Source organism: Budorcas taxicolor, chromosome 11, assembly GCF_023091745.1.
Source record: "Budorcas taxicolor isolate Tak-1 chromosome 11, Takin1.1, whole genome shotgun sequence".
Classification (NCBI taxonomy): Eukaryota; Metazoa; Chordata; class Mammalia; order Artiodactyla; family Bovidae; genus Budorcas; species Budorcas taxicolor.
Genome location: NC_068920.1, coordinates 29,248,204 through 29,267,614, shown reverse-complemented (window position 1 = coordinate 29,267,614; position 19,411 = coordinate 29,248,204). Strand labels below are relative to the sequence as shown.

Sequence of the window (19,411 nt, the reverse complement as noted above, 5' to 3'; positions counted from 1 at the left end):
CTTCCTGACCCAGGAATCGAACCCGGGTCTCCTGAATTGCAGGCAGATGATTTACCAACTCTACCCTAAATGTGCTCACAACACTTTCATTAGTTGAGCAATATCTAACCTAAAGCCTATTTCATAACTGTGTTGATTATCTCATATTATTTATTGAATAGTGTACTGAGAGTGAAAAGTAATCATTTACCCTTATGATTGAATGGCTGCTCAGCTCCAGGAAAGTATCACACCACTTATCACTAGCACTAGCCATGGAAAAGATCAAAATTCAAAACTGGAAGTAGTTTCTACTGAATGTGCACCACCTTTGCACTTAAGTTGAAAAATTAACCACTGAACCATTTTAAGTCAGGGACCACAAGCAATCCACTGAAACAGTAACTCTCTTAGGGAAACAGCACATTCCTGAGGCTTAGACAAAGGGTTTTCCCCTCTTCAACTCTACAATATTATGTTACAAGACTACTTCCAGAGATATGAAGAACAATGGAAAAGTAAACTGAGGAAGAGTGCTTTGTGACTTTTGGACATTTTCAGAAATTTCACATGCCTGGACACACCTATCTAGAGCCCTCCTACTCTCTTAAGCAGGATCCCATTCCTCATTTTACCAATTTATCATTTTCTGCAAATGCAGGGTCCTAGCTTCTTGGATGGTGTGTAACTAAGTTGATTCAAAGAATTCATTGCAACAATAGGTTCATAACTTAGTCTAATAGTCTAATCATATAGAGGATGGTTGAGCGCTAAATCACCCAGTTTGCAACACTTGGTATTAATCCATTCATATTTGCAGTAACTCTTCACTATATGTCACATGATGTACATGCAATAAACATTTACCACATACACCTAGGCAAAGCAACTGGGGAAGATGCTGGTAATAAAAAACATTAAGGAGCAACTTGTGTCATATGAGCCTAATTTTAATGATGGAAATGTGGAGATGATATGATTTTGTATGCTTGTGTATTAAACAAGTTAACTCATATAAAAAACTTAAGCATTGGTCAAATGGAGACAGAACTGGAAGTATAAAAAAGGTATTTTCCTTTCAAAGGGCTTAGAAGTGAGGGAATCACAATTATAGTTACTGGGAAATTCATTTCCTTCCACCCATTCTTATTTTCATTTTTTCACTCCACTTGTGACTTACCCACCCATAGGTGTGAGCTCTACATGCAGAACTGTTTAAACTTGAGACTGAAATGCTGACTTTGAATATCCTTATATATAACATCAATCTGGAAACACAAGTTAATTATTAAAAAAATTAAGCCCTACGTGTGTTTTACTGTTAGTAACTTAAGTTTCTTCATTTTGGTATTCTCTATGTATGAGAAGTGACAACAGATACTCAGAAATTTGAATAAATGAATATGACAGCTTGTCAGAGTCTGAAACTGGATCTTCCTGATTCACGTGGAAGACATCATGAAGAGTCCACATGGAATAGGCCCACATGAAATGAACACAGATGTTTTCGTGTGCTGAGTTTTGAGGACTGTGAAAAATGTTACACCTAACAGACCATAATTCATTTCTCTCCTCCCAAATAAACTTCACTTATCAAATTGAGATCTTAACAAAACTTGATTATTTAGAGCCAAAGTAGGTGAATCCACTTGACCCCAACAACACAATGATAATTATATTGATGACAGTTAAGCAGAAAGAACAAAAAGAACTTAAGAAAATGGTGCAAGCAAAACTCAAATGACTTACTATTATTGCTCTAACACTTCCTGTAAGTTTAAAAGCCAGAGTTTTACTCTATTATGAGGCTGTGTGTAGGTATTTTTCAGTTTTTTGTTGACATCTCAGTTTTCAGTTCCCCTCAGTGGCTTACATGCATTCTATCACCTCCAGAGCTGCTTTGTATGTTGTTTGCGAACCTTCCCTTGTCTAAGCGTAGATAAAATGTATAAATGCACCAGAAGGATATCATGTGTGCACAACTACCTCCTAAGCTTTGCCCACCTTTACAACGGTCTGAACCCAACACGTCATCTATGGAGTTTTGTTTGCAATTACAGGAGTATATCAGGCTCTTTCAGACTTTGGTTCACTTCTTAGGATGTTGCTTACTTTCCCAGATAGAATCAATCAGGCCTTCCCATGGCCTCACTCTACCTCTTATATACATCTGGCATGATGCCTATAGTACTTCTATACATTTATTTCTTAAACATCTGTCTTTTTTAGCAGTCTATAAGACTTACACCAAGGGCCATGTGTCCTCATATAGTGACTTAGTAAATGTTGAATTAAATAAGTGTTAACAACAAGGCCTAAGAAATTGATAAGAAATTGATTAGATAGGTAAATGTTGAATTCGGTAAGTGTTAACAGCATGGCCTAAGAAACTGATTAGATGGAAAACTATCCAGGTTAAAACGGAGGGAGGTATCCTGTGTCCAGGAGATGGATCAAAGGTGGGTGAATTCTGTCTAACACACAGAAGTTGGAACTTATCCAATGACCATCTCCACCCCCCACGCAATAAACTACAAAGGCATGTTTAAAAATATATATTTACATATATCTTTTTCTATTCTATAAATATATTTTGAAGGTGACTCCCAAGCCACTCTAGCCCATTAACCCCTGTCCCTATTAATCTTTTCTAAATAAAAAGGATGTTGCTGCTGCCCAATAATGTGGTTGGTAAACAGCTGTCTGGACTAGCCATTATCACTCTAATTCAAGGTAAAGGCCGTTCCTGGGGCCAGAAAGAAGGACTTTTAAAGGGTCCCAGGGGGCAGAAGGCAGGAAGCCAAGAATTGAACAAGGTAAAACAGACATGAGTAGACTAGCATAATCATGCTAGTAAGAACTAAGTGCCTCAGCCAGGCATGTACAGGAGCTGGGAGGAGGTAGACGAGAGGCCTACAAAACTTTTGAGGAACTCACCAGACTCCTGGTTTGAGAAACACAACAGAATGTCCACCTGGGTAGTCATTATAAGGTAGACGGGACGCTGGGCTGGGCTAGGAGGTGGAAGGGGCCTCTCTGACCCTCAAGAGTTCCTGACGGGTGAGGAGTCCCCCCTGCTCTCTGAGGGTGTAGGGGCTCCAAAGATCTTGGCAAGAAGCCCTCGGTTGGAGCGGGCCTGGTCCTGAGCGTTAGCCAGGCGAGCTCGTTCACGTCCCCCTGGCCGAGCTGCCTTCCGGGCCCTTAGCTCCTGCTCAGTAGGACGCTGGGCAAAGGCCCAGGAACCATTCGGGCGGGTAGAGTCCCCATCAGCCGCAAGAAAACGCTGTCCGCGCTCCACACTTCGAAGATAGAAGTCAGTCTCACGCTTGGCCTGGGCAACCTCAGCCCTCAGACGCTGCCTGCGCACCTGGCGCTCAAAAGCAAGATGCTCGCTGAGGTGGGACCAGGTAAAACGGTGCAGGTACTGTGGACAGGAAAACAAGAAAAGATCTGAGTAGGGCAGATCAGAGATGGGGAGTTGATGGAAGGGATGGGCGCCAAAAAGATGACAGGGGTGCCTGGGCTGTGGCCGCGAAGGCGAGAGGGTGAGTGGTGCGGCAGACAAGCCAATCTCCTCACCTTGAGGTTCCACAGGTCATAACGGAAGGGGCTGCGCCTGCGAGAGCCCATGGGCGTGTTGTGAAGACTGGCCGCCACACGCTTGGCTACTCGCTTGTCCCGGAACTCCACCCAGCCCTCCGTGTAGTCCTTGCTGTACTTGGACAGCTTTTTCCCTCCGGCGGTGGAGGCAGCTGCTGCCTTCTTCTTGCGCCTCACGAACCCGTCTGGAGTTCAAGACAAAGTAGTGGTCAAAGAGGCCACAGCACCTCCCACTCACCAATTCTCCAGACCTCCCTGCAGGCCAGGATCCCACCTTGTCTTTACCCAGAGGCGGCTAACTGCATAGTCCACACTTTACCCCTCAACTAAACTCAACCTTTTCCTCAAATGTTAATTCTTTTATCATTACATCTGCCCTAATCGTTCTATTCAAAACCTGCACAGGCCCCCAACCCCAATTAGTGACTGACTGAATGGGAGTTGGGCGGGGCCTATTATATACTGTCTCTCGACCTGGGCCTCGACATGACAGAGATACGTTCAGTTTTGTGGAAAAGTCACTGAGATTCTAATTCAGGCAGTACTCATTTAACAAACTTGTAAATTCGCCTCAAGAAAGTAGGGTGGGAGGAGCCGAGATTAGAATCCAAAAATTAGCGAAGAATTTAGGCTCAGCTAGGTATACAAAGCTACCCACACTCCGTTTCAGCCTTCTAAGAAACGTGCGCGTCACCTACTTAGCAAAGAAAACAGACGCAGGTCCCCGGCTCCGTCAGCGCCTCCAAGCTCAGCTGAGGCAACAAAACACGCACTGTGTATTCAGTGCCAACGAGTACCACCCCTCTTCCCTCACCATCAAGGCCTGAGCACTTACCCTCAGCCTGGAAAAAAACACGCCCGACCTCCCCGTAGGCGCTGAGAAGGTTCCGTACGTGTAAAGGCCTAAAGCGGGGCGGGATGTGGCCCAGGTACACAATGCCCGGCACTACCCGTTTCTTGCTGCCACCAGCCGCCTCTTCAGATTCCTCCTGTTCCTCCTCTGCCTCCAGTTTCTGGTCACTCCCTTCCAGAGGCCCCAGCTCTGCGGCGCCCGGCTCCAAACCCTCTACCTCCATGCTCACCGATACGTAAGACAGGGCAGCCGTAAAGCGCCGCGCCTCTGACGCACTCGTGTGCGACAGCCTGCTTTGGGTGGGCGGGGCCGGCTCGAGTGACGTCAAACGAAAAGAGGATTGTGCCCGAAAGTGCAGGAACTGGCAGAGAGGGCGGAAGTTGGCCCTGGGTCAGCCCCGAGATACAAAGCCTGAGAGCCTTTGACTTCCCAGCTGAAGAGACAAAGGCGAGGTAGACCCTCAAGTATAATTTACCCTAGAGAATTCCGTGGTGAAATGCAAAAGGAGGGGGATGAGGCATGCTCTTCCGGAAATTTTGGAGAACTATTTTGGAAGTGAGGGGAGGTTTCTGTGTATTCTGGCAGTCAAAGTAACATTTTACCCGAAGGACTCGGGTGAGACTCCAGTTGGGGGATGGCTCAACTTTTGAAGTTTACTGAAATTTCAGTTTTTTAATTAGTTAAGTTTGAGTGTTAACTAATTTTCCAAATTTAATTTAGAGATTTGGGTTTTTAAAATTTAAGTTTTGAGAATGTAATTTACCTTTGCAAATATAAGTTTTAGAAATTTAGTCAGACTTAATTTTTGAAATTTTCACTTGTGACCTTTTCACTTAGTTAACATCTTTTTTACTTTAAAATATTAATTTAAAATTTGATTTTGTGACTAAATCGTCTAAAAGTTAACTTGCCACAATTATTTCTTTTATTTTAAAATTTGGCGCCTGTTTTACATTTGTGTTAATGCATGATTTGTATTTATACTTCTGTTACAAACATCTACTGGCAAAGGTATACTTAGTCTTGATTTAAGCCACCGCTAGGACAGGGAGCTTTATTCTCCCTGGGATTTGTGTTTTCACAGTGTTGGGGTCCAGGTTACCCAAAATGTGCCTCAGTGGCATACTGACTATGTTGAATTAAAGTTACTGAAGAATCTGGTGCTACTACAAGAACTACTCTTAGACTCTTCTGTCTCCCTAAAAGCAAGAAATCTCTCTTGTAGAAAGGTGTACTCCATGCATTTGGTGGAAAGACACCATTAGCACCAAAGATATTCTGGGTTAAGGTTATAGAAACAAACCTTTAATTTACTACCTCAAGCCTAAACTCTATTTAGATTCTTCACTAGCTGGGCACCCAGAACGTACGTTTCTTTGTCTAAAAAGTGTAAAAGCTGCCTGATTTGGCCACTTAGGTCCCATTTCTATGGGACCTCCATGCTCATGAATTAAAATTTCTTTCTTTTTCTCCTGTTAACATCTTGCAACCACAGGTACTCAAGAGGAGATTTGCTGTTAGATCACAAACTAATTTTCCCTCTGTTATAGCCAGACACTCCAGAAAGAAACTCACTCAGAAGGACAGCATGAAGGAGTGGAGTGCAGTTTATTATACCGGTGGGTCCGAGGCAGAGTTTCCTCTTTAGCCAGGTTCCCGACCAATTTTTGTGACAACCTTTTATGCCCAAAGTGTACATGCCCAAGCCCACATCCCCAAATTCTTTAAAACCCACTCTGGACAATATTAGTAAGAGATACAATCAGGTTTTAGCCATAAATTCACATTCTAAAGCCATTTGGACATACAGTTTTGCCCACACCAGTAGGTATTATTAAGATTACAGAAGATAGTGATTGATTACATAGTGGGCGTTGCATTCCTTCTGGCTCCAGGAGGTCTAGGTACGGGGTCTGCCTGGTCTGGTTTTTATCCATCCCTGAGACCTGTTCAGCAGCTGGTATTTTATCTCCATGGCCTCCCAGATATACAGTCCAAAAGTTTGCTGAGAGTGTAAGATGGAGTTCCTTTTCTTTTAAAAATGAAGTCAGTCCAGTCAAGGCAACCTGCTCCTTTCCTCTTTCATTACCCCATCTTGATCCTCTCAGCTTCTAATGTGAGTATCACTCAGGGACATATTGCACATTAGGTCTTTTGGCATGTACTTGGGTAAATGTAGTCAGTCTCAGCGACACAAGTTGGACAATACACTGGAGAATACAAGGTCCACATAACAAACTTAACAGAGCAACTGTAACAACAATTGACAGTCTTCTACCAATTGCCCTTTATCCATGACAACACAGAAGTCCAAACAGGTACTGAGTCATCTGACATTTGTTTTACATGAGCTTGTGTATCTCTAAGAGCCTCAGTAACGTTTCCAGACGAGACTGGGATATACACACACCACTCAACCTTTATTATGGCACAAGTCTCTCCTTGAGCAGCGGTCAAGATGTCCAAAGCCATTCTATTTCAAGTTACTGCCTTTCTCATTTGTATTTGTTCATTATTTAATGCTTGAATTGTCCTCAGGCTGTCATTTAGGGCCCTTTGGGTGAAATTAGTTATGGCTTCAACTCTAATCATTATATCTGTAGTGCCCAACGAAGGAACAAATGTAGCAGTCAAATAATCATACCAATGGAAAACTGATTGTGACCATCTGGCCCGTAGGGAGGGTACATTTAAGGGCTCCTGTATTGTTGCCCTAATGTTCCCATGGGCAAAGCCAGACTTAAAGTACATCTTCCTACCTACCCTGGGGCTAGCCATGGCCACAGATTGGTCCTGCATAACCAATGAGTACTGTTTGGGGCAATCCACCTGATTCCAGGGTTGACTCCCTAGTCTGTCCCAGGCCATTGGGTGGATTGATTGGGATCATAAGTAACTTTATAGGTCTTATAGCACTGTTCTGTCTGTAGAAAACCCATTGGCTTCAAGTCCTTTTTTGTCTATTGTCTGGTTATTATATCCAGTAGTGTGTACATCCTGTTCCCAGCAAATGTTAGTTAACACAACAAGTTGTCCCTTTCCTGGAGTAATCCACATACATTCATTTCATATCTGGTAAAATTGGTCAAAATACCTATTTTTTTTTTTGACTGGACTTATTAGCTGTCACATAATATTGATAAGCATTTTCTGAGCTAAGAATACAATTAAAATGTATCCCATGGCCTTTTGTCAGATCATCAGCCTTTTTATTGAACCAATGGGTAGTGGCTGCTGTAATGACAGTTTCCACACTCGACTTTTGTTGTTTCATCTGAAGAAAATAGTCACATAAACTAGGCATGTCACCCCTTCATAGAGGTGACACTCACCATGGGAGTCCATCCATGACAGACATGGGCATAGCTCCGCTTACCCAGCAGTTAGATCTATTATGGAAGTCCGCGTAGGAATGTGCCCATGAGATGGAAATGTTGTCTTGTGCTGAAATTAGGGTTAGTCCCAGGATACCAGAAAGTCTATGTAGTAGGAGTTGATTGCGGAGCTTTGTTTTTTCTTTTTAAGATGATCTTGGTTTCACGGAGATCAGCGAGGTCCTTTTGTATAGTCCACCCGGCGTCCTCCAGGTCTGTGTGGTATGTCCTCTTCACCCTCGTGTGATGGATCCAGGGAGTGACACCTGCAACTTTAACTGCCATAGGTATAGTTAGTACAGCAGTATATGGACCGTTCCAGTGTGGGGCCAAGGAGTCATGCTTCCAATCCTTGACCCACACTTGATCACTGGGCACAAATTCATGAATCTGCTCCCCAAGGGGGAATGACACCCATTCTTGGACAAACTTAGTTACCTGGTTTATCACTTTACCTAATTTTTCCATCCTCTGTGAAATCCCATTCCCCTCTTACATGGCAAATTTGCCAACACCTGTCTTACTATGGGAGGGGGGTCTTCCATAGACAATTTCATAAGGAGAATAACCATGGAAACACAGGGTCATTCTTAATTTGAGCAAGGCCACCGGAAGTAAGTCCATCCATGAACAGTCAGTCTTTATGATCCATTTTGAAAGTGTATCTTTTAGGGTTTGGTTAGTTCTTTCCACCATTCTGGAACTCTGGGGCCTATATGCTGTATGTAATTTCCATTTGACATTTAGAGGTTTACATAAAAAAGAGGTTTACATAGTTGTTGAATTAAATCGGCTACAAAAGCAGGGCCATTGTCTGATCCTATACTGGTTGGGAACCAGAATCTGGGGATTATTTCTCGACTCAGACAATGAGGCACTTCATTTGCTTTTTCAGTTCAGGTGGGGAATGCCTCCACCTAACCTGAAAAGATACATACCATGATTCGTAAATAATGATAATACCAGTAGGGTTTCATTTCAGTAAAGTCCACTTCTAAATGTTCAAAGGGCAGAGTACCCTTTAATTGTATTCCCGGAGATTTCTGCTTATGTCTGGGGGCAGCATTGACCTGTGAGCAAGCAGAACAGTTCTTGGATTCCATTTCACACAAGGAAGAAAGCCGTAGTATTAAAAAATATTTCCGAATTAATTCTTCCATTTGTCACATCCCAAGTGGGTAGCCTGGGCTACCTAAGACCCTGATGAAGAGGCCAATATCTCAGGAACTAGCAACCTGCCATCCAGCAGTCCCCACCAGCCCTTTTCATTCTTGGTGGCCCTTTCTGTTTCAGCCAGCTGGTCTTGTGCCGGGGTTTACTGTGGAAGAGTTGAAGTTAACTCGGGCATTCTCAAGAGCACAAAAGCCTTAACAATCCCACCCCAGTGCCTCCAAATTCTTCAGTGGCTTATTTTGTGGCTCCATCTGCCTGTGGGTTTCCCTGTGCCTGCAGGGTGCCCTCTTTTTGGTGAGCCCAGCAATATATTACTGCTACTTTTTCAGATTCCCATACAGCATCTAGTAGGGTCAAGATTTCTTCCTTGTTTTTAAAGTCTTTTCCGTTAGCTGTTAAGAGTCCTCTCCTCGTATAGGGCCCCACATACATTGCAAAGTAGCAAAAGCATACCTGGAGTCAGTGTAAACGTTGGTCTTCTTACCTTTTGAAAACTGGAAGGCCCGAATGAGAGCCCATAATTCAGTCCGTTGAGCAGACCAGTGAGATGGCAGAGAACCAGCCTCGACGATGCTCTTTTCTGTGACTACTGCATACCCTGACTCCCATTGTCCTTGTTTCACTAGGCTGGTGCCATCAGTGTACAGGACCCAATGTGGGTCCGGGATTGGCTAGTCTCTCAGGTCAGATCTGCTAGCATAAACTTCTTCCAGGATTTATTCACAATTATGTGAGGGTCCGCCTTCCCCCATAGGACGGAGTGTAGCCGCATTTAAGGCCTGACAGAGCTCAATAGTAACATGAGGGTTCTCACATAAAAGTCCCTGACATTGGGTAATCTGCTACGTTGACAACCATTTGTGGGGATCCCCTCATAGGAGAACACTGACCTCCTTTACAATTAAGGAGAACCTTTACAATTAAGTTTTGGCCCAGTTAGCTTGTTTGCTTTTCGGACCAGTAAGGCAACCATGGCAATCGCCCGAAAGCACCCGGGCCATCCGATGGCAATGTTGTCCAGCTGTTTTGAGAGATAGGCCATTGGTCTATCCCATGTCCCCATGGCCTGGGTTAATACCCTCATAGCCACTTTGTCTTTTTCAGTCACATAAAGAGTGAATGGTTTAGTAAGTTCTGGCAGACCCAGTGCAGGTGCCAATGTAATTGCCAATTTTAACTTTTCAAAGGCCTGTTGCTGCCTCTCAGTCCAATTTAGTAAATTCCCTTCTGGCCCTGTTAGGAGTTCATACAAGGGCTGGGCCATCTGAGAGTATCCTGGGATCAAAATTCTACAAAACCCAGTGGCTCCCCAAAATTCTGGGACCTATGCAGGTTTTTGGTCGTGGGAGTCTCAGGATTACTGCATTCCTGGATTGGTTCAACAGTCTTTTGCCCCCTCTCAGGACAAACCCCAAATATCTTACCTCCATCTTGTAGATCTGTGCCTTTTTCCTCAAAACTCGGTAGCCCACCTCCATCAACAGTTCTAGCAAAGCCTTAGTTCCTTCCCAGCAGTGTTCTTTATTCTCTGCAGCCAACAGCAGGTCATCCACGTATTGTAGCAGCCAGTATCTAAATCTTCCTGGCTGGAATGAGTCCAGATCGGAAGCCAAGGCTTCCCCGAAAATGATCGGGGAATTCTTAAATCCTTGCAGGCGGCAAGTCCAAGTGAGCTGTTGTTTGGTGCTCCCTGCGGGATCTTCCCATTCAAAGACAAAAATGGGTTCAGATACCGGAGCAATATGGATACAAAAGCATGTGTCTTTTAGATACAGGCAAGTATAGATCTTAGCACTCGGTGGGAGGAGGCTGAGTAAGGTATATAGGTTAGCAACAGTGGAGTGTAGAGTTACCGCTGCTTGGTTGACCAGTCTGAGGTACTGTACAGGCCTGTAGTCCTGTCCCCTTTCCTTCTTAACTGGCAGGACTGGTGTGTTCCAGGCTGACTGGCATTCAATCATGATGCCCGCCTGCTGTAGCCTATTTATATGTGGCAGGATACCAACTCGGGCCTCCAGTGCTAGCGGGTACTGACATTTCCTGACTGGTATGGCACCAGGTTTGAGTTCTCTTACCACGGGAGCTTGATGTTTGGCGAGCCCAGGCAGGGGCGGGGTGGGGGTGTATCTTTCGCCCAAACCTCAGGGAATTGTTGGATCAGCTCTCTCTCTGGATTGTTTAACCCATCTGGCTTCCCTTCCAAAGGATCATGCAACCTCCATTCATCTTGAGGGGTTACCAAAAGGGAGAGTAAACAGGTGGTCGAGAGTGGGTCTTTCTTGGGGAGAAAGGTCACTTGTGCACCCAATTTAGATGACAAGTCTCCACAACAGAGGTACTGGGCATTAAGGAATATACAGGAATTCATAAGTCACTTGATGCCCCCCACCCCAATCTGGCATTTTGGAGGTAGACAGAATAGTCTAATCGGCTTTTCCCTGGTTACTCCTGCAGCAATGGCCTTCTCTGGGGGGCCACCGGTTTGGTCACCACTGACATTTCTGCTCCAGTATTCACCATAAAGTCAATAATTTGGTTCTCCACTTTTAGTTTTACCATGGGCTCTTGGGGACCTTGCGTCTTTGAGCCCCGGCACCCCTATTCAGCCTCCAGTTCAGCCAGCCCTAAAACAGTCAATGCCAGTTATTTTTCCCTGCTATTCTGGGGGCATTCATTTTTCCAGTGGCTGAAGCCCCGGCATGGGCACATTGATTTGGTTGCAGGGCGATCCTGGGCTTCCTTGTAGGAGGCTTGCCAGGAGACCAAGGCTGATTTAGAGGGGGTGGAGGTATTGCAGAAGGCCCAAGGAGGGGCCTTCCCAAGGCCTCAGCCAGTAACACCATCCTCTGATCTGCTCTCTTGTTTTCTTTTCTCCACTTTTTCTCAGCCTTCTTTTTTGTCTCCACGTCTCTGTTTTTGAACACCTTATTAGCAATCTCAATTATTTGTGTGCTGGTCATGGCTAATACTCTGCCTACCTTTTGGAGCTTGCGTCTGATATCAGGGTAGGCTTGAGATACAAAGGCTGTATTTATCACAATTTGAGACCAAGCTGCCTCTGGATCTATTGGTGTATAAAGTCTATAGGTCTTGCATAGTCTTTCATAAAACTCAGTAGGTGTTTCAGTTTCCTTTTGGACTACTTCGGTTGGTTTTGCCATATTTATAGACTTACGGCAGCCCTCTTGAGACCTTGTAAAATAGCCGCCCTATATCTCTCAAGGTGGCCCTTTCCTGCCTCTGTGTTATAGTCCCAATCGGGCCTTTCATCAGGGTTGGCTAGTTCTGCCCACCGCTGTGGGTTTACGGTACACTCGGGGGCCACTTCTTGTAGCCATTTTCTAGCCTCAGTATGGATCCTGTGTCTTTTTTCAGTGCTGAAGAGGGAAACTAGCAGCTGGATTATGTCCTCCCACGCAAGATGGTAGGTTCGAAAAATAGTCTCCATCAGCCTGATCATGCCTTGGGTTTCTGCCAGTTTAGTAGGTCCACAGAGGAAAATGGTTGGTAATAGTAGGCTCGAGGAGGCTGGTGGTAGTGTCTGTCTGTTCCCTGAACCGGAGCTGTTGCACCCTGTTGTAGCTCTCTGTGAGGCATTTGTTTACCCCGGCTCCTTGGCGGAGCGCAGCCTCTGTCGAATTCCTGTGTCTCCTTCCCCCTTTCCGTCAGTACTCACCGGGAGAGGCTGATACTTTTTAGGAGGTTCGGCTGAGGCTGAGTCCTGTGGACCTTGACTAGAGGTTCCTACCGCCGGGATCGGAGCCTGCCGAAATGGCGGCTCTACGATCTCCGGGGGAGTTGGCCCGGGAGCAGCTGGTGAAGCCCCAGCAGGCCCTGGATCGGTGGTCATTAAGGCGGCCTCCGGTCCTGGTGAGCATTAGGTGGCCGGCGTGTCATCCAGTATGGGAGAGAGGGCAAATCGCTCCCGTCCGGATCCTGCAGAATTTCTTTTTTGTCATCAGTCGATTTTTGTGCCATTAATGTTTTCCCTCTCTCTTTTTGAATGCAGAGTCTTGCCCAAGGGGGAGGATCTCGAGCCAACCACAGCCATGAATCAATATATGGGTATTGATCCGGCTGCCCCGGCGTTCCGGTGACTACTGCAGACTGCTTTTATTGTTTTTAAGTCCGTGGTGCCCTCTGGTGGCCATCCTACTCCCATAGAGGGCCGTTCCACCTCACAGAATATGCGGAATCGGTTAGGCGTCATGTTCACCCCATAGTCTTCTTCAAATTCCTTCTTAAAATTCTTAATCATGCACTCCAATACAGTTGCCTTAGATTCACTTCCTCCCATCTAGCTTACATTCTCGGACCTTCTTCTTCCTTCCCTTTTCGTTCTGTCCACGAAGTTCTCGGTATCCTAAGTACTTCTTGATATTTCTACTCAGTGAAACACTTATATTGCCATTCCGCCTCCTTCTTAATTGGGGTGAGGAGAGCCTTCCTGCTAGAAGGGGGATCGGCGAGTCTTCACCTGCAGGTCCGCAGCGCCGAACGAGAACACCAAGTGGTCCAAGATTATTTTCTCCTCTCACTTTGAAAGTCCGTTCTGCTTTGGTGGGCTTGATTGGGTGCGGATGAAAACATAGATGGATTAAATATCCCACGTCCCAGACCGTCTCGGGAAAGGTCAATTTGTTTTCACTCGTGTATCTTCCTCCTTTAAGCCTGACAACCCTGAGGGGATGAATTCCACAGCAGATGGGACACCTCCTCGGGGAGGGCAGAATATAAGCACACAAAGACCAAGTTTCTTCTTCCCAAAGCCCTCTCGCAATCGCCTGGTAATAATTTATCCCAAGACGACGCGGACACCACCTCCTTTATGACTTTGACGGTCAGTGTGTCCCCTCCATGGGGTCGCTAAGAGTCGTACACGACTAAACGACTTCACTTTCACTTCTCACTTTCATGCATTGGAGAAGAAAATGGCAATCTACTCCAGTGTTCTTGCCTGAAGAATCCCAGGGACAGAGGAGCCTGGTGGGCTTCCGTCTATGGGGTCGCACAGAGTCCGACACGACTGACGCGACTTAGCAGCAGCAGCAGCAGCAGCAATGTGTCCCCTATTCCCTCCCAGGGGGTTGATCAGCCCCCCTCTTCCACCCCGCAGGGTGGGAATCTCCTTACGTGAGCGCTTAACCCCCCTGCCCCAGTCCACTACCCACTAACGTGAAAGATCCCGGCGTGGGGAAGTGCAATCTTTACAGAAGGGCGAGGCGCCTTACCCGCGTCTAGAAGATCAGAGCCGCAAAGCCTCGGAGTAGCCCCAAATGGGACTTGTCTCTCACAGTGAGGAGTTGCCGGCCAACGCACGAAATGTAGCCAAACGCTCTGGGAAACAAACTCACTCAGAAGGATAGCGTGAAGAGTGGATTGCAGTTTATTACACCCGCGAGTCCGAGGCAGAGTTTCCTCTTTAGCCAGGGACCCCGACCGATTTTTGTGACAACCTATTGTGCCCAAAGCGTACGGGCCCAAGCCCACATACCCAAACTCTTTAAAACCGGCTCTGGACAACCTTAGTAAGAGATACAATCAGGTTTTAGCCATAAATTCACATTGTAAAGCTATCTGGACATACAGTTTAGCCCACATCAATAAATATTATTAAGATTACAGATAGTGATTGATTAGATAGTGGACATTGCATTCCTTCTGGCTCGGGGAGGTCTAGGTACGACGTCTGCCTGGTCTGGGTTTTTGTCCGCCCGGGAGGCCTGTTCGTGTGCTGGTATATTATCTCCATGGCCTCCCAGATATACAGTCCAAAAGTTCGCCGAAAGTGTAACATGGAGTTCCTTTTCTTTTAAAAATGGAGTCAGTCCAGTCAGAGCAACCTTCTTCTTTGCTTTTTCACCTCCATGAGCTGAACAACCGCTAGAACGGACTCGGCCCTGGCAGTTCCCAACTATGGCGAGGCCTTGAAAGCGGTCCCTTCATCAGACTCGAGGCCGCTTTCCGGGCTCGCTCCCCTCCTTTTGAGGCCGGAGGACTTTTCCGTTCGTGCGCGCTACCCTACCCGTGTCCTTAAGGCGCCAAGGTTCCGCCGACCCACATCTGCCTTGGGGTCGACTGCAAGGCGCCGAGCTCTGGAATGCGTACAAATACTCGGGCCGGCTTCCTGGAAGGGGCTGTGGACGAGTTTGTGGCTCAAGATTTCCCATCCCGGTGGAACCAGGGAGCCAAGAAAGCCAGAGGATGGAAGCAGTAGTAAATCTACCTACAGTCATAATCCGAGATGACAGTCGTTGCTGAACAGAACTCCAAGTATATTTTCTAAAGTTAACTCGCCACGTGCTCTTTGATGGAGTGGTTCTAAAGACTAATAAACTGTATTTCTCTAGTTCTCATATGCCTGTTTCATTCATTTATGGACGAGAACTTTCTGCCAGTTGCCTCCTACTTTTTTGGAATGGGGAGAGAAACAAAGTAGGTTTCGCTTTTAGCTCTTAACACCGAAGTCTTCAAAATACTGAGCCACAAAGAGTGAAATGAGAAAACTTTTGGGGATTGACTAAAAGAATCAGGGAGGTGGGTCTTGTGCAGGAGTAGATGATGTCAGTTGCTACTGTGATGGCCACAATGGTAAATTATGCTGTGTTCTTTACCTTGGGTGTATTTGAAATTGTCATTGATAGAATGTTTATTCACATAAGTCTCAGCAGAGAGCTCTAAAGGGCCTTTGAACCTTTAGGAAAAATGAAGACATTGTGATAGGGTGACCTACCCCTTTGCCATAACCCCTTCTCAATTCCTTGAAAAATCAGTTACTGGAGATTCTTTAGCGACCCAGATGAAAAAAAAAATCTTTTTTGACAGCTTCCTGTGCCTACCTCAGGTTCACTTGTTTATTTATCTATATATTCCTACAAGGTCATCGTGTTTAGGGTTGCAGTGCTGCTAAGTCACTTCAGTCGTGTCCGACTCTGTGCGACCCCATAGACAGCGGCCCACCAGGCTCCCCCAGCCCTGGGATTCTCCAGGCAAGAACACTGGAGTGGGTTGCCATTTCTTTCTCCAATGCATGAAAGTGAAAAGTAAAAGTGAAGTCGCTCAGTCGTGTCCGACACTCAGCGACCCCATGGACTGCAGCCTACCAGGCTCCTCCGTCCATGGGATTTTCCAGGCAAGGTTACTGGAGTGGGGCGCCATTGCTTTCTCTCTTAGGCTTGCAGTGGTTTTTTGCTAAAATGAGATCTCCTTCGAGCCGGATTCGAACCAGCGACCTAAGGATGACCACGAACTAAGTTCCTACAGTCCTCCGCTCTACCAACTGAGCTATCGAAGGAGCTGTGAGGAGCTCTGTTAGAATACTTTAAATATTCATTTATCTGAGTATTGTAATTTTGACTGTTTATTTCAAAAATAGAGGTAAACATGAAAGGTGCTAGAAATATTCTAAAATTAATATGGGTAGTAATTATAGAAGTGTATTTAAAAAATTAATTCCCTTGAACATTAAAGAGTTGTGCTTTGTTACTCCTGTTCTATCTGCTTTAGCTCCTTCTCTCTCAATCAAAAGTGAGCCATGAGTGATAAGGTTTTCCTAAATGGGTAGAAGAGGGACTTGTTTTCTTGAAGCGGAGTTACTATCCAATTCATTCATTTGAGAAGGTAAAGATCTTTGTCTATTGACCTGGTTCGGCCTGTAATTTTCAAAAACTCTCCTCCTTCGAGCCGGATTCAAACCAGCGACCTAAGGATGACTATGAACCAAGTACCTACAGTCCTCCACTCTACCAACTGAGCTATCAAAGGATCACGTCTAAGCCCTCTTTTAGACTCCCTTTTCTAATGTCTATCTAGATGATTTCTGCTATGATAATATGCATTCATTTTTAAAAGTATAATTAATTTTAAGCAGTCTTTTTAAAGGCTGAATAGGTCCTATGTCATGATCTGGGTAGTTGGTTTCACGGATTTAATAAATATCTAAAATCCATTGGGTTGTACATCTAGGACGTTAGGATATTGTTCTATGTATAACTTAAACAAAAATTCTACCGGTATCCCATGTCCTCCTCCCTAAGTATTATATACCTAGGGTGAATTTCTTGCATTACGTCCGATTTCCTGCTGTTCCCCTCTAATTACCATTTCCTTTTTCCCTAGAAAAAAGTGTCTAGCTTTGCTCAATAAATGATATAATTACTGAAAACACAAACAATTAGGTTGAAGAGGATCCCTAAGTTGTGAGCAAAGAAATATCTGGTGCATTTTCGTATCATTGTGATTCTCTTTCTGAAAATCTAATGGGAAATTGTGTGTGTTCATAGCTCTAATCATGAAATATAACGAGTGTCAATTTTTTTAGTTGGATAAATAATTTGGGTGGTTCATATTATATTGAATGATTACTGTGGTGCAATTAAAGTGAAACCAAAACACCTATAAAATTTAAATGCAAATATAAATAAATGTTTTTTCCAGAGAAAATGGTCAAACATTGAGGCTCAACAGAGATTGCCTTAGACTTGTGCCTAAAGCAGAAATAGACATAAATGGGGAATACACTAAATTATCTGGAGAGAAAAGGCTTTCTTTGGAAATATACTTAAGGAAAATATATTTTATAAATGTCTGTGCTTTTATACAAATTTATGCAAAACTGTATTATTTCTACAAAATGATATTATTGAAAAATATTCCCAAATTTTCTGTAAATGGCAATTACCAATGCCCTCTATTTAGAAATATTGAGAGATGTAGTCAATATTGAACTCAGTAATTAAATCCCTTTCCATGAAAAATTAAGAAAATATCTAGCAACTTTCAGTGTTCCTGACCTAACAGAGAATTACCAGCTGGAGAGGTGAGATCCTGGAAAGTGAAGTTTCTCATTCATTGTCCAGTGTCCTATCCATGCTTCAGATACAAGGTGGAAAATAGCAAATATGCCAAGTGTGAAAAATTCAGCATGGTGCTGAATTCAATTGCTGCTTCAGAACTGTTGTGTCTTGGGATCCAGAAGTCTTACTGGGGTGATACTTAGAGGCACAGGAAGCTCCCAGGAAGAAAACTGAGAAGACAAGTCCACCTTGCCTCTTTCTCCTCCAGCCTGGCATTCTCCCTCTAGTTTCCTTTTTGACAAAGGAAGGGGACTACAGAGGATGAGATGGTTGGATGGCATCACCAGCTGGATGGACATGAGTTTGAGTAAGCTCAGGTGATGGACAGGGAACCTTGGTGTGCTGCAGTCCTTGGGGTCGCAGAGTCAGACATGACTGAGTGACTGAACTGAATATAGAGCCTAGTAGTAAGTCAGCAGTATAGTTTATAGAGTCCTACATCCTTTATCACAAGGCAGATTAAAGGATGAGTGTCTTAGTCTGCACCAGTTGCTATGACAAAATACCATAGACTGGGTGGTTTAAATAACAGAAATTAATTTTCTCACAGTTCTGGAGGCTGGGATGTCTGAGATCAAGATGACAACCATTCAGTTCCAGGTGAGAGCTCTTTTCCTGATTTGACAGAGAGAACTCTGATGTCTCCCATTATGAGGATAGTAATCCCACAGGATCAGGGCCCCACCCTAACTACTACATTAACCATAATCACTTTCTAATTCCAAATACAGTCACACTTGGATGTGGGAAGAACACAGTTCAGTCCAGAGCAGTGAGCTTAGAGTTCAGTCAATAGTTCAACAACTGGTAAAATGTCATTGTGAATTTTAAGACAGTATTCTTGATCTTCATTTTGCTTCTAACAGAAGCTAAGAGGCTCAAATTTTAATACCTGATCCCATGATATTAGAAACTAGAACTCCTAGCTCATGGTTGAAATCCCCAAGTTGGTCCCAGTTCATAATCAGTCATCCCGAAGCTCAATCCGTGGATCTGAATTGTGGAATTAGGCCACTTTTTTCTTTTTTTCACACCAGTTCCACATTTGCACCCCTAATATAATCATGGAAAATAAATGTTAAAAAAAAAAAATGAGTGGAGGCCAAACTGACTTTTGTACCTGGGTAAATTCTATCCAAGGAAGAGTAAAGTGAGAACAAGTAGATGGAGACAAGGCAAGGCTGACCTTGAGCCGAGTTTTGAGATAAACGGTGGCTTTCTACATAAACTTGGAATATCTGAGTTTTGAACTCTTTTGTCTCAAATGGAGTGGGTACAGGAAGGTGGAGGACTTTTATCCCACAGAAAGTTATTCACTTTTTTTTTTTTTGTCAGCCCTGATTGCAGTAAAAACGAAAAGAGAAGCACAAGCATTTAAAAGGATTAAGAGTGTTCTGGAAAGGCCTGCACAGCATGCCTACACAACATAGGAACATAGAGTCACTTTCTTGAGTAAAATGCTCCATCTTCTCCATTTCAATTTTATCACCTTGACCCAATTTCATTGAGACTAGAAAATAATATTAAACAACAAGAACAAAAAGTTTCTAATGATGGAATTTCAGACAAAGAAGTAG

The 19,411-nt window shown here is 44.4% G+C and overlaps 1 protein-coding gene and 2 non-coding genes across 3 annotated transcripts; all 3 read right to left on the bottom strand.

Annotated features, from left to right (window-relative positions):
- Positions 1-1,745: 1,745 nt before the first annotated feature.
- Positions 1,746-4,671, bottom strand: ABT1 (activator of basal transcription 1). The gene is made up of 3 exons (XM_052647591.1): positions 4,415-4,671; positions 3,559-3,764; positions 1,746-3,403 (listed from the first exon to the last, which is right to left on the bottom strand). The coding sequence occupies exons 1-3, from the start codon at positions 4,653-4,655 to the stop codon at positions 3,023-3,025; spliced, it is 828 nt and encodes a 275-aa protein (XP_052503551.1). The 5' UTR covers positions 4,656-4,671; the 3' UTR covers positions 1,746-3,022.
- An 11,512-nt stretch (positions 4,672-16,183) lies between these two features.
- Positions 16,184-16,273, bottom strand: TRNAY-GUA (transfer RNA tyrosine (anticodon GUA)). Its single transcript is given in 2 exon segments — positions 16,184-16,219; positions 16,237-16,273. It is a non-coding gene; the product is annotated as a tRNA-Tyr (tRNA).
- A 380-nt stretch (positions 16,274-16,653) lies between these two features.
- On the bottom strand, positions 16,654-16,743 carry TRNAY-GUA (transfer RNA tyrosine (anticodon GUA)). The gene is given in 2 exon segments: positions 16,654-16,689; positions 16,707-16,743. It is a non-coding gene; the product is annotated as a tRNA-Tyr (tRNA).
- Between the last annotated feature and the right edge of the window lie 2,668 nt (positions 16,744-19,411).